This window comes from Blennius ocellaris (genome assembly GCF_963422515.1).
Source record: "Blennius ocellaris genome assembly, chromosome: 13".
Classification (NCBI taxonomy): Eukaryota; Metazoa; Chordata; class Actinopteri; order Blenniiformes; family Blenniidae; genus Blennius; species Blennius ocellaris.
Genome location: NC_137662.1, coordinates 1781133 through 1805857, shown reverse-complemented (window position 1 = coordinate 1805857; position 24725 = coordinate 1781133). Strand labels below are relative to the sequence as shown.

The 24725-nt window shown below is 47.3% G+C and overlaps 2 protein-coding genes across 2 annotated transcripts; one reads left to right on the top strand and one right to left on the bottom strand.

Annotated features, from left to right (window-relative positions):
• Positions 1 to 5799: 5799 nt before the first annotated feature.
• On the top strand, positions 5800 to 13754 carry zc3h15 (zinc finger CCCH-type containing 15). Its single transcript, XM_080507045.1, has 11 exons — positions 5800 to 5968; positions 8215 to 8316; positions 8423 to 8522; positions 9011 to 9163; positions 9357 to 9448; positions 9539 to 9721; positions 10535 to 10615; positions 10711 to 10776; positions 10866 to 10982; positions 12809 to 12944; positions 13037 to 13754. The coding sequence occupies exons 1-11, from the start codon at positions 5894 to 5896 to the stop codon at positions 13228 to 13230; spliced, it is 1299 nt and encodes a 432-aa protein (XP_080363171.1). The 5' UTR covers positions 5800 to 5893; the 3' UTR covers positions 13231 to 13754.
• A 375-nt stretch (positions 13755 to 14129) lies between these two features.
• On the bottom strand, positions 14130 to 24516 carry rbm45 (RNA binding motif protein 45). Its single transcript, XM_080508013.1, is given in 12 exon segments — positions 14130 to 15351; positions 16502 to 16577; positions 16785 to 16819; positions 16821 to 16943; positions 17384 to 17452; positions 17454 to 17478; positions 18988 to 19117; positions 19629 to 19802; positions 22819 to 23004; positions 23094 to 23220; positions 23337 to 23459; positions 24233 to 24516. Coding segments are annotated over 12 exon segments (1461 nt in total). The 5' UTR covers positions 24509 to 24516; the 3' UTR covers positions 14130 to 15234.
• Between the last annotated feature and the right edge of the window lie 209 nt (positions 24517 to 24725).

Sequence of the window (24725 nt, the reverse complement as noted above, 5' to 3'; positions counted from 1 at the left end):
GGAGCCACGTCACTACAAACTCTCGTTTTAGATCCCTGTACTCCTTTCTTTTTTTTTTTTTTTTTTAAAGTTTATTCAGGAGCTGCTCCGCAGTGCTGACGTACCCCTCCATAGCCGTGTCCCGTTGTATTCCCTGATACGTTGCGTCTCCTCGTCACTCCATTGTCGTCCTTTCACGTCCGTCTTGCTTGCTTAATTTTCAAAATGCCGGTACAGTGTTTAAGCCCCTGACGGGCCGGGGCTTTGGTGGTAGAAAGACCAACAACTGGTGCTAAATCTGGCTCCGAACTGGCACCTGGGTGTTTTTGGTGGAAAGGCCTCCAGTGTGAATTTACCCCTGGTGTGTGTTTGAGGCCTTTCTGTGTGGAGTTTGCATGATCTTCCTCCAGGTCACATTAACTCACTGAGCGTCATGGTTGATATCCAGGATGTTCTCGGCAGCAATCGTCTGCTGGACCTCTGGATGAAAAATCGACCAATTTGTTGAAAGAACTCCAGTGTCCAGGCCCGTTGTTCTGTTATTTCTTTGTCTTCACTGCAGACATGAGGAGATGTCTCCAGCGGAGCTGCAACGGTCTCGAAAAGTTGAAAGGAACTCCAAAGACAGCATCAGACTCCTTCCTTATCTACAACATCAACAGCAGGCTAAACATCCTGTTTTGGAGTCGCTCCCTCAGGATTATCGAGCAAAGCGCTCCTTTCTACACTCTTGGTGTTGCGCAGACTTTCAACCGTCACGCGGGGAAGAACGAGATCCACCGCGAGAGGAGGGATAACACAACAGTGTCTCCGCCGACAGTCGCCTCCAGGGAGCGGAGTACAATGCATCCAGCAGACGGGTTGTGCTATCAAGTTAAAAGGATGCGTTTCTCCCTTCTTTTTTTTCCCCCCCGAATGAGAAAAAAAAAGAAAAGAAGTGTGTTCTCCCGCTGTCGGTATCACTCCGGCTCCTGCTAGAGCTCATTACATGAACATAAAGCACAGAGCTAAATACAAGTTCACACCTGTTCTCCTGGGGTTGAGATAAATGTGAGGAATCGTCCTCTTAAAGTCAATGCAGACATGACGGGCTGAGGTGGATGTGAGGCGGGGGAAGGGAGGAGAGGAGGGGGAGGGGGGGGGGGGGCAAAAACCAAACGAGGGAGTTTAAGTGGAAAATGAGTCCTGGATTGCGAGAAGCATTGCAGGTTGATGGGATCTCACAGCGTGCGAAGAGGAAGTTGGTGGGTTGATGGGAGTTTGTTGTCTTTATGCAGCAGTTTTTAATCTGCGGGAAGGTTTTTATCCCCTCCCTGTCTCGTGGAGCTGACGGCTGCCTGGGTGGGCCTGGTTGGAGGCGACCTTCCCCCGCCCTTTGCCTTCGTCCCCCCCGGTGTCCCGCGGCTCCTTGATGGGAGGTAGCAGCTGACGGCCGACGGCCGGTCGGTGCTGCGGTTTGTCCTTGGGAGCCGGAGGAGGCCGAGTCCGGACTCCCAGCACCGGGACGCTGTCGATTATCGCCTCGGAAAAATTGGACTTGGAGAGGGTTGTGTGGAGTCAGGTTTCCCCCGGATGTCAACGGGGAAGGAGATCGACTGTTGTGCTTCGCTAATTAGGCAAAAAGATGTTTTCTTTTCCATCTGCAGGCATCAACGGGAGTGGAGCGCATTCGTGTGTGTGTGTGTGTGTGTGTGTGTGTGTGTGTGTGTTTGTGTGTGTGTGCGCGTGTGTGTGTGTTGTGAGTGTTTGTACATGACACGCCTGCCCTCAGCAGCACAGATCGATGGTTTTATGAATATGAAGGAGGCTGTTATCGGAGAAAAGAAATGGTTTGGTAGCGGCTGTAGTGATTTATCACGCTGCGCTCAGACACACGGAGATCATCGCAGTGGAAGAAGGTGGATCCAGAGAAAGGGAGAAACACTGAGGGGGAAAGTTTGCTCGGGGCGATATTATTCTCCTCTGTTGCCTCTAAATCTCGCCTTCAGCCCATGCAGTCAGTAGTAACAGATAGTGTCAATATAGGTTATTGTATACACACACAACATACTCACACACACATCACACACAATGGACTGAGCTGCATGCTGGCAAGGCTGTGTGTGTGTGTGTGTGTGTGTGTGTGTGCATGCATAATATAATTGTGGTTGTATGCGTGTGCATACACACATCCATAGGTAACTGAACTGCACGGCTGGGAGGGAAAACGCGTAATAAGTAAATATCTGAGATGGACTCAAGCTGCAGCGGAGCAGCATGCAGACGGCAGGACGGACGCAGACACACAGCTCGGTGACACGTTCTGCAGCACTAAGACACTGTTACTAGAGTCAATTCTCCGTCTCACTTTGGGACTCATTAAAGCTCACTACTAGTACTGCTATTATGTGCGCCGCTCCCAAACTGAGTAAATGTTGTCCCTTATACCCTCGGAAAAAAAAACAAAAAAAAAAAAACCAAGCTCATTAGAAGACACCAGCGCAAATAAGAGTCCAAATAGAGCAGGCGTGTGTGACCCACTTCAGCTGTAGGGACACACACCACACACACACACACACACAGAGAACAGAGGACTGACCGATGGGGTGAGACGGCCTGTGGATGGAGGCCACACATGTCAAATGTGCCAAATGAAATCACATTAGTAACTTAAGTGAAATCTAATTAAATCAAGTTGAATCAGCGCTGAAGCGGTGAAACTCCTGCTGGTTGGCCCGCCGCCCTGCAGCCATGATGCTGTCTCATGCATTGAGGGGGGGGGGGGGGGGGGGGGGTGGGGGGGTTGCTTCTCTGCGGGAGTTCAAACAACTGCAGCCACTTCGTTGCATTTTGTTTTTAAATTCCTGCTCCACCTAAAAGAGCCTCGAGCGACACACTCAGGAGAGTGTACCCGCAAAACCTTCTTCACTTTCAGGGTTGTCGGTTTACGCCACAACGGTGGTCGTAGCCCCTGCACCCCCCCTTCACTGTAAACAGTTCCTTCTGCTCATGTGCTAGTAAACTGTATTATCTGTATTATTATATTATTTTGTCGTCCATATCGGCAGTTTTATAGTTGAGACTCTCCCCTGATAGCATTTGATTCGTCTTCAGTCCATACCAATATCGGGTTCTCTCCATTTTGTTCATGTTTATAGCGTATTGTTCTCTGCACACATGTCCTCGTAGTCACATTACAAAATCAAGCAACAGCGCCCCTCCGGTGGCCCAGCAGACTAACTACATCATTGTCATTGTGTGACTTAGGAATGGATTAGGTGTTGTCACATGAATTGTTGAGGCTCCGTTTACACTCCAACGTTTCAACTGAAAACACATGATTTTTGCTTTTACATTTCAGAAAAGTTTCACGTTTACATGAAAATATTCTGAAAACGATGTTCGTTCCCACAAAAATGGCAAAGAAACACTGAAAACTATGTAATTTTCCTGTTGGGCCACTAGTGGGAGCTGTTGGTTGTTATTGCGATTACATTTTACACACACACATGCAGCAGAGCGCAACACGCTATAAATATTAACAGTGGGAGAACATGGACATTCCAGTGGACAAACCACCAAGTTTGATTGTTATTACGGTGACTGTCAAAATAAAAAGTACTCAGTCCAGGAGAATATGGACTGGGAGTCATGACACTCTGGACGCAACTTTGTTCTGATTGTCTCCACTGAGCATGTGCAGAAAAACTAGTTACCATGGCCGTGGTGACCAGGACCAGGAGCGGCACTTCCTCCATATTCACAGATACTGAGATTGAGTGTGTCCAGAACGTTTTTCTCTGGTTTCCACGGAAACTGAGTCAAAGTGTTTTCAAAAGGTTGTGTTTTGCAGTGACATCAAGTGCCAATGTCGTGTAAACATACACACAAAACGCAACAAAAGCATTTTCCAAACAAAAGTTTGAATGTTGCCATGTAAACAGAGATTGTTTGTAAAATGTTGCAGTGTAAATGCAAAACTTTTCTCAAACGACAACGCAGAAACGATGCCTTGTCAGTTGAAACGTCGTGGAAAACGGGTTTCAAAAGAGCCCCTAACAACAAATTAACAGTCACACACACACACACACACGCACGCACGCACACACACACACACACGCACGCACGCACGCACACGCACACGCACACGCACACGCACACACACAAACACTCACAAGTCTGAACAATCATCAAACAATCAAATCCAATCACAAAGTCAAACCCAGGGTTGTTTTGATGAACTATGAGCCTAATTGAACTGTTAAAAAGATGAAAATTCTTATAAGAACACTCACATGTTGGCTAGCCAGATGGTGGCTATCTAAAAACCCTTTTTATGCACCACCAATTTTTTTTTTCCCCCCTCATGATTTCTTAGTATGAGCTGAATCAAGTCGTCCAATCATGGCTGAACTTGGCAGGAGGCTTTTCTGGACTTCAGGCCTTCGTATCTTTTATTTAACAAGTCCCCTGAATCCAACGTGTCATGTGAATCTGACATTTTAAACTGTAAATCAAAGTGACTCATTAAAGAATCGTGGCAGAGTAGATGTCTCATTTGATCGGCATCATCCCCCTGAACATGGTCAAAGGGGTTTTGAAATGAAATTTCACAACAACCAGACACTTACAGCGCAGTATTGCAGTCTGTTTGTCACAATTCAACAATTCAATTAGATTTTTCAAATATTACAGCCTCTGTGTTTATGCTCTCTTTATGATATCAAGCCTACCCTCCCTGAGGATATATGTTGGAATTTTGATTATACTTGACCACTGAACAAGTCAGTGCCTTTTGTTACGCGCGTCTGACTCCAACTGGGAGATAAAACAACACTGACACCTAATGGTCAACTACTAGAACTGCACCCCCAAAAATGTATCTATCTATCTATCTATCTATCTATCTATCTATCTATCTATCTATCTATCTATCTATCTATCTATCTATCTATCTATCTATCTATCTATCTATCTATAAATATATTTGATCAGTGTCTTTTATTCATAGCCTGATTATAATCATCAATTCACCAATCACTAATATAAAGACAGAAACAAAATATGGTAAAAAAGTAACAAAAATGATTGAATGGCAGATTAATTAATTTAGTCTTCAAAGGAAATAAAGTTCAACTTTAAAGACCTGAGCTACTTTTGTAAAAATCCCTTCAATGTAATTTTGATGATTAATATTATCTGCAGTGACTGAATAATAGCCTTGTCTGTGGACAGTGAGGAGAATGTGATGCACGTTAATCATTTTTGTCGTTTCTGGTGTCTAATTTTTACTTTTACTGATCGAGCTTAATAGAATGGGTTGAAAAGTACAATCTGGAAAAGTGCATCGTTGGTGAGTTGGGAAAGGAGGAAATGGTGAAAATGACAGTAGAAACAGATATTTGGGAGGTCTATAACTTTTTCCTCTTATCATCGTACTCACCCTGAACCAACGGGGAACCAAAAAGACTTTTTTTTTGCCAGTTTGTCGTTTCTCCAGACCTCAATTTTTCACTTAACTCTGTGGATAAATCATTTGAATATATTATTATTATTATAATTATTATTACTACTACTACTACTATTATTATTATTATTATTATTATTATTATTATTATTATTATTATTATTATTATTATTATTATAGGATAGTTATCGCTGCGGATTGCCACAATGGCAGGCACAAGAATTACTTTTATTTGAGCACAAAGTTCCCGCGCTCAACTGTTGGTTTCGTGTTTTCTTCTGTGAACTACATTACCCATGCAGCGTCACGCGGTGCGTGATGACGTCACATGCCGTCAAACACATGTGGCCTCGGTGCCGCTGCCGCCGCGTCGTGCTCGCGTCAGCCGGGTAATGTGGAGCTGACTCTCCAGCCTGTATCCAAACCACCACGTTTAAACATATATTGTACTGCTCCACCTGAGCCAACATGCCTCCGAAGAAGCCCGCTCCGGCGGTGGGGAATAAAAAAACTCAAGAGAAGAAAAAGGAAAAGATTATTGAGGTAAACGATAGATTAGTTAGCGGTGTTAGCTGTGAAGCTAACACGCCGCCCGACGAAGCCTGAACTGGAGTTGGCTTGTGAACTCTTAACGTTCCTTTAACTTTTTTTTTTTTGGGCGGAGGGGATTATTATTGAGTCACGTGTCTCTCATTTTGAGCGATATACTAAGTCTGAAATACGTTTTAGTCCAGATGGAAATCGGGTGACAGGAGTGCTAACACGTAGTAGCATGATGGTGGTTTTGCCTGAAGAGCCACAACGCCACACATTATAACCACACGTGTCCTCGTAAGCTTTATATTTGCCCATTCCTGTGTCATTATTTAAAGTTTGGTACAATCACTCATCACGTGAGGTCTGTTGGGCTGTCAGCCTGGTTGTTGTGTGAGCGGGCCTCGTCGCGCCGGGCTTCAGGCCTGTTTCCAGCCGGCCTCCATGAGCTGATGTGGGGACACGTTCAGCCTCATTCACAAAAACTGTCCAATATGTTCTCATTGATTAGTGTATTCCTGAACGCTTGCTCGCATTATGTGCTCGTAGCTCTCTTTAACTCAGCCATATATTCAGCACGAATAACACCCTGTAAACCGCTGGAGTATTGTTTTCCTGTGTCGTGGTCATAAAGTGAAGGTATCGTTATGATGACGACAAGTTGGATTCAGATAAGAGAGGCTTTAAAAACACCTTCCTCTGGGTCAACACTGTTCTAGTTCATGTTGAAAGTGGTGGAAATATATACATTGAAGAGGGCGAGGTGGGAAGTTTGAATCATGTAGGAGTGTTATTGAGTGGAAGAACAGCTGGCCCGGTTGTTCAAAACTATTTCTTTCACCAATGTCGCCTCCATCCCATCATATTTGCTGTTGTGGAGCTTTGAGATGAAATGATGTAGACTACATAAGATATTGGTGTTTTCTAACTAGAGCACGTGAAATACAGACATGCTAAACTCATATTGGTCCCAAAAGAGAGGCTCTAATTCTCAGCAGCTCCGAATCACATATTCTCTCTTTATCATAAATGAATGAGCTCGGGGCTTATTTTTCAACATGTGAGCATTACATAGTGAATTTTTGCTCCTTTCACTTTTATTTCTGGACGTGTCTGAATCAAAAGCTTCAACATCAGGAGGAATAGAGGTGTAGAATGATGGAACGCCGCTGTTTCCAATGGCAACCTATGTAAACGCGCTGATCGACAACAAAAGTTCTCTTTCACATGAAGCCATTCAAATATCATTTTATGGCTAAAATATACAAGCTTTCATTTACAGGAGTATATAGTTTGTTTAGTAGTTACTGATGAACCAGAAGTCTGGCTTCATTTTAAAGAAGTGGTGTGGAGCAACGCAGGTACACTTAATTCATCTTCTTTTACGAAGAAGGAAATGATACACAAAAGGGTGGAATCAGCACTAATCGGCAAACCAAAACTCTCAGTTAATTAGGAAACAACCGCTTTGAACTAGTTCTATAGAAGAATCTTCACATTTGAAGAAGTTGAATCGGATAGAAAAATACTACTTTTCTGGACATCAGTACAGGTTGCAAGGAGGCGAGAGTTTTAGGTTGTGTAGGTCAACCGGCGGTGTGATGCAGGATGGAGACGTCTGTGGCAGGAAGGGCCTCGTCTCCACTGAAGTTTCACAGAAAATAGGAGGCTGAACTGAAGCTGGCAGAGCTGAGAATGTTGACGTGTTCCCTGGGAGTGAGCAGGATTAAGGATTAGTGGGACAGATCGGGTGGGAAAGTGAGAGATGGTTCAGTCTTGTCTGTCGGGGTGGTGATGGCCACGTTTGGGGGGGATCAAGCAAAGTCCTAATGGAAAAGTGCAGCAAAGTTTTGGCTCTTGAGTGTGAAAACCCCACTTCAAATCCCAATAATGAAAGAAAGAGCATCAGAACTACAGCCTGAGCAGGTCTGTGCTGTGAGTGGCAGTAACGGCTGGATAGATTCTCATCATGAACTTGTGCCAATATTCAGTTGGGACTCGTGTCAGATCATCCTGACATCAACCGCAGCTTCATCATCACGTCATTGCTCCGGGATTAAAAACAAAGCTCTGAACCAAATGCATCATTTCACTGGGTTTTTGTGAAGTCAAATAAAGAGCCTCTGATAAAGTTGAGTGTGTCTTTAGTTCTATTGTCGATGCGTCACCAGAGAAACCATAAACCGTGAGTCCTAAACAAGAGGAAGACTGATTGAATTTGATTATAAAACTCCTGGGTTTTTTTCTTTTTCCAGGACAAAACATTTGGCTTGAAGAACAAGAAAGGGGCCAAGCAGCAGAAGTTCATCAAAAACGTCACCCAGCAAGTCAAACATGGACAACAAAGCGCCCGGCAGGTCGGTGGACGTCCCATCACTCTGTGTCCTCGCCGGTTCTCCTGGAGTGTTCAGCAGATTGTGTTTTATTACTCGTGAGAACTCCGTTTTGTGTTTCTGTGGTCAGGTGGCCGAGCTGGGCGGTAAGAAGCAAGACAAGAAGAAGGAGCTGGACGAGCTCAACGAGCTTTTTAAACCCGTCGTCGTGGCTCAGAAAGTCAGCAAAGGTAACCAGCTCGGCATCGTCCAGACGCTTAGCAGGTCCTCAAAAAGACACAAATATGGAAATGTGTTGCATCTCTAACCCATTTCTATAAATGATCATTTATTTCTCGCTCTGTGGAAGTACTGGGAAAATGTGGTAACGACTGCAACAATAATTTAATCTTCCACCAATTTGGTGTGTTTGATTAGATAAAGTCAGAGCTTGAATTTAACTTCAGGATTAAATTAACCTTATGGAATCAAGCTGCTTCAACAACCTGAACGTGTTTCTGGTTCTACAATATTTTAAGAAATGTTGGGAGTTTATTTTGAGCTCCAGTGTAATTATTTGAGCTGGCACCCTCACAACTCACTCAGGTTGTTCACGTCTGTCATTTTAGTGCGTTAGTTCATCGTGTAAACAAGTTGTACAGTTTCTCGTTGTGTTCCTGTAAGGCCCCTGGACGTGACGTACGGTTTAACCCCTCCTCCGTGTTTGTGTTCTGCACAGGCGTGGATCCCAAGTCGGTGCTGTGTGCGTTCTTCAAGCAGGGCCAGTGCACCAAAGGAGACAAGTGCAAGTTCAGCCACGACCTGTCGATGGAGAGGAAGTGTGAGAAGAGGAGCGTCTACGTGGACGAAAGAGATGAAGAACTAGAGAAAGGCGAGTGTAAACCTCTGCTGGTCATCAGAGCGCTGGCTGCTCTTTTTGTCTTCCCCTGGATCATTGTTCACGTTGGCATTTTACGTTTTAAAGGCCCCCGTTCACAAATGAAATGTTTATGGGATGAAAACAAAGCAGTCCGTTATGTCGAAAGTGGAGGTTCTCCGTTGAATCCTTGGTTTCCTCTGTGCAGACACGATGGAGAACTGGGACGAGAAGAAGCTGGAAGAAGTGATCAACAAGAAACACGGAGAGGCCGAGAAGAAGAAGGCCAAGACACAAATTGTGAGTTTCCCCCGTCGTGGTGGGAAGTGGGAAAGCTCCACTTCCTGTTGGGGCGTTGGTTGTCTTGACGACTTTGCGTTGGGTCCACAGGTGTGTAAGTACTTCCTGGATGCCATCGAGAACAACAAGTACGGCTGGTTCTGGGTGTGTCCAGGGGGGGGCGACACCTGCATGTACCGCCACGCGCTGCCGCCGGGCTTCGTCCTGAGGAAGGACAAGAAGAAGGAGGAGAAAGAGGAGGAGATCTCGCTGGAGGAGTTGATAGAGAACGAGGTGAGAGGTGGTGCAGCGGAAGGCAGAAGCCTCGTGTTTCGCTTGCAGGACGAGACAATGCGGGTGTGGCGGCGCCGCGTTACACGGGACATGAGGTCTGCGCCCACTTACCGATTCGATGGAAACAACTTATTGTATTTGAGTTTTTCTTCAAATGGTTAACGTGGCTCACCACCAGGGGGCGAGCAAGAGCTCGGCTCTTCACTGAACGACCTGATGGCGTACAGGACAGACACATGAATCACGTCAATAGCGACATTTAGAGACGACCTGTTCGTTATTAGTGAATCTTCAGACCTCTGTTGTGATTCTCCACACAGAAAAAAGTGCGAAATGCAGCATTTGCTCGTGGCGTCATTAGATCTGTTGCACTAGTTAGTTCTTTTAGGAGATATTTTACTCTCTCTCTTTTCCTGTGGCGCTGTAGCAGTGATCTACCGTCATGGTGCCATCTGGTGGTCACACACGGTATGTGTCGCTGTATTTCATGTCCACATAGAAAACGTGACTTCTCCTCTAGAAAATAGAGGCTTTGACGTGTTCTTCCTGAAGACGTTGCTCTTTATCTTGCCAGTAATTGTCCTCGGCGGGGCCTGGGCCAAGTTATCTGGTCTTTCAGGCCCTCGCTGCCGCCCGGAGCGAGTGGAGGACAGTCCGGCGCTGAAACAAGCGTTCTTACCCTCCATCCAGCCTCTCACACTCATAATGTTGCACAGGTTGAACTCGCCATGACTATAAGTTGTGCAGCCGCAGTTTCTCTCGGATCTCAGATCATGATTTTGCAGCGGATGTTTGTCTTCTGTGTGTCTCCAGCGTGCGGCGCTGGGCGTGAACGTGACCCGGATCACTCTGGAGACTTTCCTGGCTTGGAAGAAGAGGAAAAGGCAGGAGAAGGTGGGATCCCGATTTCAGTTTCAGGTCTTTCGGAGATGTCGGATTGCGTTCCGTGTGTGTGTGTGTGTTAACGCGGGACTTCCTGCTGCTCTCAGGTGGATAAAGCCCGAGAGGAGATGGAGAAGAAGAAAGCCGACTTCAAGGCGGGGAAGTCGCTCGTGGTGAGTCCGGCTGGCCGCGCGGCTGAAAACCTGGGTTTTTTTGTGTCCATGTGAGACGTCCTGTGGCTTTAAAACGCCTGTGACTGCAGGTGAGCGGCCGCGAGGTGTTCGAGTTCCGCCCCGAGCTGGTGGACGACGACGACGCCGAGGCCGACGACACTCAGTACGCCAACGAAGAAGAAGACGACGACGACGACGAGACGGAGGTAAGCAGCCTGGTGATGTAGTTGCAGTCTGTTATTACACCATTTATCTATTTATTTGCACTACCTGCTCTATGCGACCTTTTAATTGATTGGGGGAAAGGGGGCGGGGCTTCCTGCCAGTATATCTTTTTACTCAGGGAAACTACAGAAAGTAGCACCGTCTCTGCAGCTGTTCTTGTTGCAATGTTAAGGTCTAGTGGCGTTTGTTGGTTCTGATTCCTTTGTGTTCCCTGAACGCACCGTTACAGCGAGTTGGCCTGTGATTGGCTGAGAGTGGAGAAGGGGGCGGGGCGCTGCAATAGTAACTCATTGACTTGGAGAAGTAACTTTACTCTGATTACTGGTTTGGAACTAGTAACTCTTGACATTACTGGTGACTGAAAAAGTGGTCATATGTAGGCCGGTCATGATATTCAATCAATCTATTAATTGCACGCTAATTAAAAATGAGCTCGATAAGTTTTCATTTACCAAAGACACTGGATGATGAGTTAACTGCCCTGCATCCGTCTCCACTGACTCCTCGGGGCTCCCTAGCGTCACGAGGAGTGAAGCGTCCTGTCAGTCACTCTTGTGTGAGGAGGCGGGGCTCCTGGGGAACCTGGGGAACCCGGGGAACCTGGGGAACCTGGGGAACCCGGGGCTCCTGGGGAACCTGGTGCACCTCAGTGCAGCATGAGAGCCTCACGAGGAGTAGCAGTGATCACTACCCATAAAAATGCCTTTGGTCTGGTTAATATCCTCTTAAAACTGGTCTCTTGTCTGAATTTTTCATTTATTTTACAGAGTAATGAGCCAGGAAATCCGTTCCACAGTTTGCAGCCAGCCAGGGAAGTTAGCACAGCAGCTATCAAACTTTTCATGACAACATGTGGAACGGCTCTGAAGTTAAAACAATGATTGACCAGCAGCTCCTCCTCTGTAGCAGGAGACTCACTCCTCTGTGAAGCTGCGTCCTCCTCCTCGCTAAACCCCTGAAAATAGTCCCAGTCATTTCTCATGCGGTTGAACTGGAAACATTCTGTTGGTGCTGCTTTGCTACATCATTTCCCCAGGAATTAATTAAGTGATTCTGCTGTTTTAAAGATGGAACAGTTTATTTTTTTCTTATCAGCAACAGGGTCTATTTTATATGTTGGTTATAGTTGTGTGGTTTTTATTGAAGTGCACTTTTTGTTTACAAAGGTCCTAACTGGATTATCAGTTTTGCCTGTTAAATATCTTAACCTCTGATCCTAATGTTTAATATATGTTGAAGTGCAATTTTGTTTAGAGACTTTATACTTTATTTATTGTTTCAGTTGTGTGTGGGTTTTATTCAAGTGCATTTTTGTTAACAGAAACTGACAGTCCATTTTATTTATTGTTTTTGGTTGTTTTGTTTATTATTTATTTTGGATCTTTTCTCCTAATACAATTCCAATTTTAAATATTCTTAAGAAATCAAACTTTATTTATCTTTAAAAGGTGTACTTGCATTATTATACCAGTATTATTATATTAGTGGGAAAATGGTGTAAAAATGGCAATATGATCGTTTATCGCAAAATTTGTTATCATGACGGGCCTCGTCATCTGAGAGCCTGGAGGAGTTTGTAAAAACACCCACAATGCACCGCTTCCCGGGGAATTTCACCGTATTTTCACCAAGTGGGGTTTTTTCCTGTAGTAATTGTTTGGTTTTTGTGAAAATATTGACATTTTGATCGCGTCTCCTCTGCAACACAACTAAGAAACGGCTTAAATTCAAAGGTTATCGTGGCTCTACTTCACCAGTGCGACCCACCTGGACTGAACCCCCGCTCTTAAATCCTCCTTCGTTCCAGATCGACACCACAGAGATCCAGGACATAGACTTGTCCCGCTTCGTCCCCCAGGAGGTGGACAACACGGGCATCACCGTGGCGTCGGTGGACCGGTTCGCCTCCAGGAGCAAGGCGGGGAAACGCGAGACGGACCACGGTGGGGGAACCGACCCGACCCGTGTCCTCCTCAATGAGTCGCCTCCTCTGTAACCATGGCAACCCTTTTTTTTTTCGTTTTCACCCCCTCAGACGAGCAGCTGAACGGAGCCTGCGGCGGCGCCGAGGCCAACGGGCTCTCCGGGGAGGACGCGGGCGAGGAGGACGAGGAGGAGGAGGAGGACGAGGAAGAGGAAGAGGAGGTCCCCGTGGACGAGAACCTGTTCACGGGGGAGGATTTGGAGGAGCTGGACGAGGAGCTGAACACGCTGGCCCTGGAGGACTGAGGACGGACTAAATGACAAAAGGGACGGGACTGACAAAGACGCATGGAGCTGAACATCAAAGAGACCAGACGAATGATTTTAAACTTCAGAGACTCCAGTAATAAAGCCTGATTCGATCGTGACTCCGCCCCCTCTCTCGCCTCCTGTCCTGCAGGAGTCCAGGTTCACCTCATCCTGAATGTCCCACAATCTGCTGTCGTGCACTTTTCATGTCACATTACAAACTTTATAGCATACAATTATTTTTTGGGGGGGGGGGGCGGAACAGTGCCGCTCCTGGTAAAATGAGAATACATCCAATATCGTCGATGGGCTTTCCTTCCAGACGCCTGGCGGCGGCGGCGTGCTCAGAGCTTCCCTCATGACTAATACAAGTTTAAAGACGCTGTCCCCTGGAGTGGATCCTGAAACGTCTCAACTTTTCAAAAGAAGTCCAGATCCACGTGAACTGAAATCTGATGAAGGCCGTCGCCAGCCCTGTATTGTAAATAATATTCTCCAGTTGCCTCTGAAGAAACAATAAAATCTCTACACCCAGTGTGTTAATGTATTTTTAATTTCACCAAGTTTATATGTCTTAAATCTGTTGATTTCACAATCATTTGATTGTAGGAGTGAAGATTATTCAGGAAGCTCATTTATACGCTGCTTAAGCTAATTGAAAGGAGACGGTGCCTCTGGTAGAGCGGTCGTATCAATCGGGAGGTTGCAGGTTTGAGTCCCAATCTCAGTGTCCTTGAGCGTGTGTGGCAGCCTTTGGAGGGGAAGTGTTTGACGACCCGCTTTAAAAGATAACCGAGCATCGTTATTTAATGAGGAATTCAGGCTTTAACTTCCATCAAAATAATCCAAACAACAGAACAGAAGTGACAGAAGACAAACGCTGAACTACCGTTTTAGAATTTTATTGAAACGAGAAAAGCATCACAGTCAACTGAGCTCAATGTTGGATTACATGAAGCAGGAGAGAGAGAAAAGAAGAAGAAAGCTGAAATACAACATCCTGTCCCTCAGCTTATCATGAGACTCTACATGGGCTTCAAACACCAGAACAAAACTTAAAGCAAAAAACGGTTTATTACGTCTCCAGGTTGAAGAAAGTGAAAAAACAAAACAAAACAGGACATACTGATGGACTACAAACTTGCCAGCGCTCCTCAGACTCCCAAGCGCTACGTTACTGAGTCGCAGCGCGGTCACTGACGAGTGGTAGGGTCAGACAGGTGGTCAAAGGTCGTGTCAGGTCGGGAACGGGTGTTGATGTCGGTCGGTCTGTCAGGTCAGGTGTCATTGTGTCATGACAACAGTCGCCTGGGGAACAAGAAGCTGCAGCGTTACTCACAAGACAAAACAATCCCAGTGTGTTTTCAAAACAGTTTTCAGCCGCGCGTTTACACCACAACGCCTCCGATTGTGCTCGGAGTCACTAAAAAAAAAAATCTTTTTCAGAAGATTTCAAATCCGTATCCATGGAAACGGAGCAAAAACACAACTTTTGTGAAGTGATGGAATTAGTGCTGTACCACGGCTGTGGCTCATCGTTTTTCTGCAACATTTCCTCCGTGGTGTCACGGCAGTTTTATTTTGAAAGGCACCGTTCTAACGACCCGACTTGGTCCGTGTTCTCCCATTAATGTTTCCACCGTATTGTTCTCTCCGGCATGCCCGTGTGGTTTCATTACAAAACCAAACAACAGCCCCGACTGGTGGCCCAACAAGCTCACTACATCGGTTTTTTTCCCCCTCTTTTTCAAAATGGGAACGCGAAACTTCCCTCACGCTAAAAGGGTGCGTTTTTCACTTGCGGCGCCGTGGTGTAAACGGGGTGTGAATACATGACGGTAACGCTCTACAGAAGTCCTGGTGATGACCAGACAGCATGCAGACGGTTAACGTCTCCTTCTGTGTTTCACCGACAAGCGACTTCAGACGTGGGGAAAGCGCCGGCGCGTTTGACCAGCGATCATTGCGCCTGGTAGAACACGACACTTACCGCTCCTTCCTCTAGTAGATACGAGGACGCTTGTGAGACTCCTCCCGGGGGGGATCGGCCAGCATCACCTTCATCTTCACGCCGTTGACCACGTGGCCGTGGAGCGCCGCCAAGGCCTCGTCTGCACACTGACACACACAATAGTGGCGGTTGGACTGTGAACATGTCAGGACTTCTTTCCTCACTACACTTTGTTCTCTTGACGCTTTTTCCAGGAACAAACGTCTGAAGTTTATTGTTTCACTACGTCCAAGCGGCTCCTCGCGTAGATATAAACACTAGATGCCTCATGGCCTATCGTCAGCGCCTGTTGACGCGACGTGCCTGCAGCGCCGCCATCTTGGAGAGGTCACCCGCTCGTGGTGAACAAAGATCCCAGGCTACAAAATCCACAAAAACATTCGTAGCTCACTTGCACATAGCAACACAAGTAATACCTCATTGTAAAGCTCAGGTAAAGCTCTATCTTGTGAAACACCCCCCCCCCCCCCCCCACCACTAATTGTTCCATGAGGTTTCCAGGGGGTAGAGCTTTACCTCAGCTTTAAAATGAGGCATTACTGGTTGTTGTGGGATCCATGTGTTGAGTACGAGCGGGTGACCTCCTCAAGATGGCGGCGCTGTAGGCACGTCACAGGTGGCGCCATGAGGCATCTAGTGTTTTATATCTATGGCTCCTCGGTCGGAAACCTTCATCGTCTGAAACAACATTCTTCACGAGCCACAAAACATGTTTGGTACCAAACGAGGATAACAGTTTGAAGAAGTATAGTTTTAGCCATTCATGGTAAGAAATTGTTAAAATACATAAGAATGTCTAAATTTCATATTTTTAGCTCTTTGAGCTTCTGCTTTTATCGATTTTTTTGCCATTCTGCTACTTTTTTCTTTTCACATTCGCTGCCGGTTTAAACATTTTTTTATCAATCCCAGTCATTTTGTGACACAATAGGAAAACTACGATGCAACAACACACAAGCACATGAATCTTGGAGGAAAAGTGACTCACTGCTGCCACCTACAGCACACATGTATTGTAGTGTTCTAGTTATTGTTGACATTAAGTATAGATAATGACTGAAACAAGTGTAATTGGTGACAGTTTGATAAATGAAGAACGGGAGCTAGTTCAGTTAACTTTCACCCAAAATTGTAGTTTTTCCACACACATTCCTTTTGGCTCCTCCACGTTTTAAAACAAACGACGACTCCTGAGCTTCACGTAGACGCCCGGTTCATTTCTAAGCCTTTCAACCTCTGGGGAGCTGCGAGGCTCACCTGCTTGTCGGCGTACTTCATGTATCCCACCTTCCTCCCGGGCACCAGATGGACCTCGATGAGGGAGCCGAAGCGCCTGTGGAGACACAAACATCTCATCAACCGTTCAACTTGACGTTCTCACCGCAGGCTGAATTCACCTGCGCAAGTCGATTGAACCTTTTGACCTCGTGTTTAATGGGCCATTACGCTTGGCGTTCATGACGGCGTGTGTATTCAGCCGGTCGCTGGCTCTCGGCCCGCGTCGCTGTCGAGAGCGACAATGAGCGAGTTGGATGTTTACCCGAAGACGTCCTCCAGTATGTCTGGCGGCAGCGGGGGAGGGGCTGAACACCACGAACAGGCGCTCCTTTGCTTTGCTGTCAGGCGGGGCCAGCTTCTTCGGGGGCGGCAGGCTGACGTCGGTCTGAACCCGGGACATCTGCGACATGCCGGAGTAGCCCTGCTGCATCTGAAGCACAACAAAGACAACCCGACTTTACTCCAACTGCAGAACTGGATCAGATGTTTATATTAGCGACACAACAACGGATCGATATTTAGACTCGGTATGTGAATTTTAAGGGAACGTTTTGACACCATCAGGAGGAAATGATGATGAATGGATTTCCTCCGCCTCTAAATGTTTGATCTAAACACACCGACCAGCTACATCTGCTGCCTAATGCCTTCAGAAACTCATTTATTCTACATATTTACATGAGATGCGGAGTTAGAGAACACGTCGGGCACAATTACAAAACTATAGGAAGGGAAATGACTCCACCGATAATTCTTAGAACGGATATTTAAAAAAAAAACTAAATGCTGCACAAGACAGAAGATTAAAAAAAAAAAAAAAAAAAAAAAAAGGTTTATAAAGTTATTATTGAATGAACTCACTGGTGGCTTCATCTGCTGGCTGGAGGAGGGGCCGTTCCACACTGAAGACATCATCTGAGTGGCGACAAAACTGCATGGCCATGCGACCTACAGGGCTACACACACACACACACGCACACGCACACACACACTTTTAATTCATCAGGTCCTTACCATATAAAGTATTTGTGCCATTTGTTTTAGTTGAAAATGTGCCTGCTGGACCACCAGGGGGCCGCCGAGCCCATGACAGAAAGCTGCACAGCATGGTAAGTATGTATACTTTATACACTGCTGGTATTACGTCAACTAAACAGCAGATTGCTTTAGCATATTCTGTTTTTTGGGAGAATTTTATCTTGTAGTTGAACGTGAATCATTTGATGCAGCTGCTGAATAACCGTGTGTAGAAAATTATCTCTGATGGGAAAATAAAACGACCAAAGTATTTGAATACAGGCCTGTTAAACACCCATCAAGCTCTCAGACATCCCTTGTTTAAACGTACGTCCAGATCTGGAGCCGTGGCAGTGAACTGAACGTGTCCTACAGGACGTACAGCCGAGGACGTACAGCCGAGGACGTACAGCGAGGACGTACAGGCGAGGACGTACAGCCGAGGACGTACAGCCGAGGACGTACAGCCGAGGACGTACAGACGAGGACGTACAGCCGAGGACGTACAGGCGAGGACGTACAGGCGAGGACGTACAGCCGAGGACGTACAGACGAGGACGTACAGACCGAGGACGTACAGCCGAGGACGTACAGGCGAGGACGTACAGCGAGGACGTACAGGCGAGGACGTACAGGCTGAGGACGTACAGCCGAGGACGTACAGGCGAGGACGTACAGACGAGGACGTACAGACGAGGACGTACAGACGAGGACGTACAGCGAGGACGTACAGGCGAGGACGTACAGGCGAGGACGTACAGCCGAGGACGTACAGCCGAGGACGTACAGCCGAGGACGTACAGACGAGGACGTACAGCCGAGGACGTACAGGCGAGGACGTACAGGCGAGGACGTACAGCCGAGGACGTACAGCCGAGGACGTACAGACGAGGACGTACAGCCGAGGACGTACCGGCGAGGACGTACAGGCGAGGACGTACAGGCGAGGACGTACAGCCGAGGACGTACAGGCGAGGACGTACAGACGAGGACGTACAGACGAGGACGTACAGCCGAGGACGTACAGGCGAGGACGTACAGGCGAGGACGTACAGACGAGGACGTACAGCCGAGGACGTACAGGCGAGGACGTACAGGCGAGGACGTACAGGCTCGAGGACGTACAGCCGAGGACGTACAGGCGAGGACGTACAGGCGAGGACGTACAGGGCGAGGACGTACAGCCGAGGACGTACAGGCGAGGACGTACAGACGAGGACGTACAGACGAGGACGTACAGCCGAGGACGTACAGGCGAGGACGTACAGGCGAGGACGTACAGGCGAGGACGTACAGACGAGGACGTACAGACGAGGACGTACAGCCGAGGACGTACAGGCGAGGACGTACAGGCGAGGACGTACAGACGAGGACGTACAGCCGAGGACGTACAGGCGAGGACGTACAGACGAGGACGTACAGACGAGGACGTACAGACGAGGACGTACCTGCTCCGATCCTCTCCGTCGTCAACAAAATTGACCACCAGCTTGTTTCCAGGCGGATACTCGAATCCGTTCAGCTTGTCCTTGGCGTACACAGCCGAGCCCAGATTACTGTAGCGGATCAGAGCGTGACCTGCAAGATATTTTAAATTGATATATATATATATATATATATATATATATAAAAAACACCACACATCCAACATTACATGTTCTTTTTCAGTACAGCTTCTGAAGCTAATATTTGCTTTTCTTGAACTTACTTTGCACTGGAACTTCAGTTTCTACCTAAACTAAAAGCATTAAGTCTCCTCACTAGAAAGAAAAAACCAAAATGTTGGTTTGCTTTAATTCAAATCAGTATTTTGAGGTTCTTTTCACAAATAAAAACATTGATGCTTTTATATACGACCCTGCAGACCCTCGTTCCACTTGTACGAGTAATTCTATAATACTATATCGATATATTGTGAACGATAAAGACCAACTCATAGTTTAGTTTCTGCTCAAAAGACCTTTCCATTTTCAAATACTGCACCGTGATCCATTGAAAGCAGCAGGTGAATGAAACAAACATTTACTCTGGACGGGCGTCGTCTACTTTGACTCCCATAAAAGGCGTGTCAAGGAAGTGAGGAAGCCACCTTTGCTCATGCCGTAGGCGTCTCGCTGCAGCTCGCAGTACTCCATGCCGGGAATGATGTCGAACAGAGAGAAGACCTGCTCCTGGGACAGAGCGGCCCGGGTCGACATCATCAGGATCCGCGTGAAGTCGTTGGAGCGGTAGTCCATCACCTGGTAGTTTCCAGGGTCAGCTGCTGGGGGGGCGAGAGGGAGAGAGAGAGAGAGAGAGAGAGAGAGAGGGAGAGAGAGAGGGAGAGGGGGAGAGAGAGAGAGAGAGGGAGAGAGAGAGGGAGAGGGGGAGAGAGAGAGAGAGAGAGACAGACAGAGAGAGAGCGAGACAGAGAGAGAGAGAGAGAGAGACAGAGAGGGAGAGAGAGACAGACAGAGAGGGAGAGACAGACAGACAGAGAGGGAGAGAGAGAGAGAGACAGAGAGAGGGAGAGACAAAGACAGAGAGACAGGGAGAGAGAGAGCGAGAGAGAGAGACAGAGAGAGGGAGAGAGACAGAGAGAGGGAGAGAGAGACAGACAGAGAGGGAGAGAGACAGAGAGAGGGAGAGACAAAGACAGAGAGACAGGGAGAGAGAGAGCGAGAGAGAGAGAGAGAGAGACAGAGAGAGGGAGAGAGACAGAGAGAGGGAGAGAGAGACAGACAGAGAGGGAGAGAGAGACAGACAGAGAGGGAGAGAGAGACAGACAGAGAGGGAGAGAGAGAGAGAGACAGACAGAGAGGGAGAGAGAGAGAGAGACAGAGCGAGAGAGAGAGAGACAGAGCGAGAGAGAGAGAGACAGAGAGAGGGAGAGAGGGAGAGAGAGAGAGACAGAGAGAGGGAGAGAGACAGACAGAGAGAGGGAGACAGAGATGGAGAGAGGGAGACAGAGAGAGGGAGAGGGAGACAGAGAGAGGGAGAGAGACAGAGAGAGGGAGAGACACAGAGAGAGACAGACAGAGGGAGAGAGAGGGAGAGACAGAGAGAGAGACAGACAGAGGGAGAGAGCGGGAGAGACAGAGGGGGGAGACAGACAGAAAGAGGGGGAGAGAGAGACAGAGATGGAGACAGAGAGAGAGAGATGGAGACAGAGAGAGACAGAGAGAGAGACAGAGGGAGAGACAGAGAGAGACAGAGGGGGGAGACAGACAGAAAGAGGGGGAGAGAGAGACAGAGATGGAGACAGAGAGAGAGAGATGGAGACAGAGAGAGACAGAGAGAGAGACAGAGGGAGAGACAGGGAGAGACAGAGAGAGGGAGAGACAGAGATGGAGAGAGGGAGACAGAAATGGAGAGAGGGGGGAGAGAGAGAGAGAGAGAGAGGCTTGATTACTCATGAAGAAAGGAGGGATTCCCAGATCTTGGACATTAAACGTGTGGATAAGGTTCCACTTCTCTGCAGCTCGCCGTCGAGTCCAAAGCTCCGTTTACAACGTTTTCAAGTGAGAGGAGAACTTCAGTGTGTTTTTGGTTTTCTGTCCTTGTGGACATTTTTTTTCTTGCCGATGCTGCTTTTTGAAATAAAGTCGTGGAACAAAGTCCTTCTATCAGGGGAATTTCCTTGAGACAACCCAGGAAGAGTGACGGTCTGGTTTAGAGCGTCTGGCCAAAGCTGAGCTCCGTCACTCGTCTGATTTGCAAAGTCAGCGAGAAGAGAAGGGCGCGGCTGGAAGCAATCGTCGTCGCCACTGAGCTTCGGAGTCTCAGGGACAGTCGGTTCACCTTGACATGACCTTCCCACCAGACAAGGCTTGGCTGGGAAAGGGAGTATTAATAGAGAAATACACAATTCAGGCTGTGTGTTTCAGTGACTCTCAGAGAACGTCACATCCATTGTAACCGAGTAGAAGCACCTTTATAAGGAACAAAATCTAATTCAACTATAACAAAACAGAACATTTAGCAACTGGTCTGGTCGTGTTCACGCACACACACACACACAGGTCAACCTTCAATGTCGCCATAATATCATGGCGAGCGATGTCAAAAAAGCACGCTAAAGATAAAGACTGCGCTTTACACCAGATGTGCACAAGAGACTTATTGACACACCGACAGGACACCATGGAGGAGGAAGGTCCTCACACAACCCTCTTCACTCCCGCTGGTCAACTTACAACTAATGAACTAAACTAGATGAACTACCTCCATGAACCAAACAACAAAAGCACAACGCATTACCAACACTACAAACCTAATATAACAGCAATAATGACCCGTTGAGAGAGTTTATGTCGCTCTGTGGTTGTGAGCGTCAGCATGAAGCGTCGGTCCCATCGTCACTCAACAAGTCCCCGACAATCCCTCCCGTTATTGTCGGCGCTCCACAGCACCGCGGTCTTCCTGTGTCAGACACAGGAAGCTGCCGGCTCCAGGTGGCCGCCGAGCCGTGGAGCCGGCTGCAGTGACCTGCGGCCGCAATTCCACCTTCTTCGTGCCACTATTGTTGCGTAATGATGTTACATCCCTGCGTCGGTCACAACCCCGCCTACATTTGACCGTACGCTCTGTAGTGGGACCGACCAACACAGTTGTTCTGGGAGGGCTTTGCCTTACCGTACCGTACCGTACGGCCCCCCGGCTCAGGGATGAACTGGCGTAGGACCGACTAACACAGTTGTTCTGGGGGGGCTTTGCCTTACCGTACCGTACCGTACGGCCCCCCGGCTCAGGGATGAACTGGCGTAGGACCGACCAACAGTTGTTCTGGGGGGGCTTTGCCTTACCGTACCGTACCGTACGGCCCACCGGCTCAGGGATGAACTGACGTAGGACCGACTAACACAGTTGTTCTGGGTGCCTTGCCTTGCCTTACCTCTCGTTCAGGAGCATGAAACACTAAAGCTTGCAAGCTAAAACAAGGCCGATCTACCAGACGACCTTCCCAAGTGTGAAAAATACACGTTTTCACCGATATCACAGCTGTTTCTGCTTTACCTGCCCGGAGCGACTGTCGTAGTGATAATGGCAGCGGCAGAATGTGATTTTTGACGCCGTTAAACAATCAGCAAGCTGAAGGCTGCAGGCAACATCATGAGGATCTGAGGATCTCACCTTCTTTTGCATGAGCGTCATTACAAGTGGTAGAAATGTTTATGCTGGAAGAAATATAGATTTATATATGTCGACAGAAGATGGATAAATGCTTTGTGGTGGGATGTGATGTTTTTACGTGGTGCAAGAAAAACCTGTGTAGGAAAGATGAACCGATTCAAACTTACCCATGGGGTAGCCGTACTGGTTCATACTGGGGTCAGGAACACCACCGTAGTCCCCCCTGAGCCCTGGTCCTCCTCCTCCTACTCCTCCTCCTCCTCCTGCACCTCCTCCTCCTCCTCCTCCTCCACTGTTATAATCCTCTGTTACTGCAGCTTTGTTCCGAGGTTCAGCCAGGATGGCCCTGTAAGCTAATGACAAAAACAACAACACCACCTCCGTTTAGCACAGAAAGCCAGGAAAGAGTCGGAGGCGGTCTGCGGTACCGTGGAGGTCTTACTCTTGTCGCAGTTCTCTATGGCCACGGCGGCCTGCGATGGTTTGTAGTATCTCACGTAGCCGAGACCTTTGCTTTCCCCTGTGAACTTATTCTTGATAATCACACAATATTCAATCTCCCCGTACTCCTGGAAGACAGACGCACATGAAGCAAGGTCAGAGCCGTGTTGGCCGTACACTGCATTTTAGCCTTCGGGATACACGAACACGTGTTTGAATGGATGCTGGAATCAGAGGGAAGTACTTTGAATGTGTCTTTGAGGTCCTCTTCCGAGAAGGTCTTGGGGATCATGACGAAGATCCTGGTCAGCTCCTCGTCCTCGACGTCTCGGTGTCTCAATGAATTTCTGGACTGAGCAATGAAAACCTTAAAGAAGCACACAAAGAAAAAGACAGGTAAGACACCGGCTAGAAGAAGGAATCGTAGACGAACGCAGGACTTCACGCAGCGAGAGGCCTTAAACTTTCAGGACAGTCACAGTGAGTATATAAACAATGCATTTTCACCTGAACCGTTGTCGTGTGAACGGTGTCTGTCAATACAAGTCATCAGATTAGGCAACACACCAATGGGTAATCCACAGTGGTGTATTAGATCGTGTGTTACTGAACTGATCTGTAAATATGCAACCCAAAACTCTGAAACTAAGGTGGCTCATTACTGCCACCCAGTGTCAGACAGGAAGAATTGAACACAACGCCCCTTTAGGAGGCACAAAATATAAAGAATGCCAAAAACTACCACATTCGCAAAGCTGGATACCTCACGTTTTGGTCTGAAACGTTTGATTTAATAGAATATAGAATGTGGGAATCTTTCTTTTCAAATGTGAAACGTTGATACTTTTTTTTAAATACCTAAAAGGAACAAAAGGTTGAATGAATATATACAATAGTGTTTCCAGATGGTTTCTGAAGTCTGTCTGTGTGGGATTATCCTCTTCGTGGATTATTAATCCGTCTTTAGAGAAATAATGCCAACGTGCGCGCAACTGTTTGCTCGTTAGCACTCCTCCAGGCGGTCCTAGCTGCGGTGCTAACAAGCTAACGGCCGGAAGTAGTTTATAATCCATCTTTTTCGACAAACACCCGAGAAAAAAACACGATACACCCGTGGTAAATATCGCTGTTCAACCCCACCTTGATAGGTTTGGTTCCTTCCAGCACCACCTTCCCGTGCATGTCCTCCATGGCCAGGCAGGCCTGAGACGACTTGGCGAACTTGATGTAGGCGATGCCTTTGGACTCCTTTGTCTGCTTGTCTTTGACCACCCAGATCCCCTGGATGTCCCCGAACCGAGAGAAACTGTCCCGGAGCTCATCTTCGGTGATGGACCGGCTGGTGACGACGAAGAGACGACTGTTGGGAGGGTCGTCGAGATTTTCGGTGGACTGCTTGTTGGCATATTCTTCCATGTTGGCGTTTTGACTAACGGCAACGGAGCACGTGATGCCTTCAAGTGTTCCTCGGAATCTTAGCATGTGGTGCGTATCCTGTTTTCGTTTTGTTTTATTTGATTTGTTTTTGTTTTTGCTTTTTTTTTTTTTTTTAGGCATCCAATTCAATAATTATTCCAATTATTTCCAAATAATTTAGTTTGACTTGCATAAATAAAGTACAAAAATCATCTCC

Bases quoted from the DNA above. Each gene is read 5' to 3' on its own strand.
- zc3h15 (XM_080507045.1), top strand. From the start codon at position 5,894: ATGCCTCCGAAGAAGCCCGCTCCGGCGGTGGGGAATAAAAAAACTCAA. The intron at 5,969-8,214 runs GTAAACGATAGA...TTCTTTTTCCAG, and splicing joins AAAAGGAAAAGATTATTGAG to GACAAAACATTTGGCTTGAA. The intron at 10,983-12,808 runs GTAAGCAGCCTG...CCTTCGTTCCAG, and splicing joins ACGACGACGACGAGACGGAG to ATCGACACCACAGAGATCCA.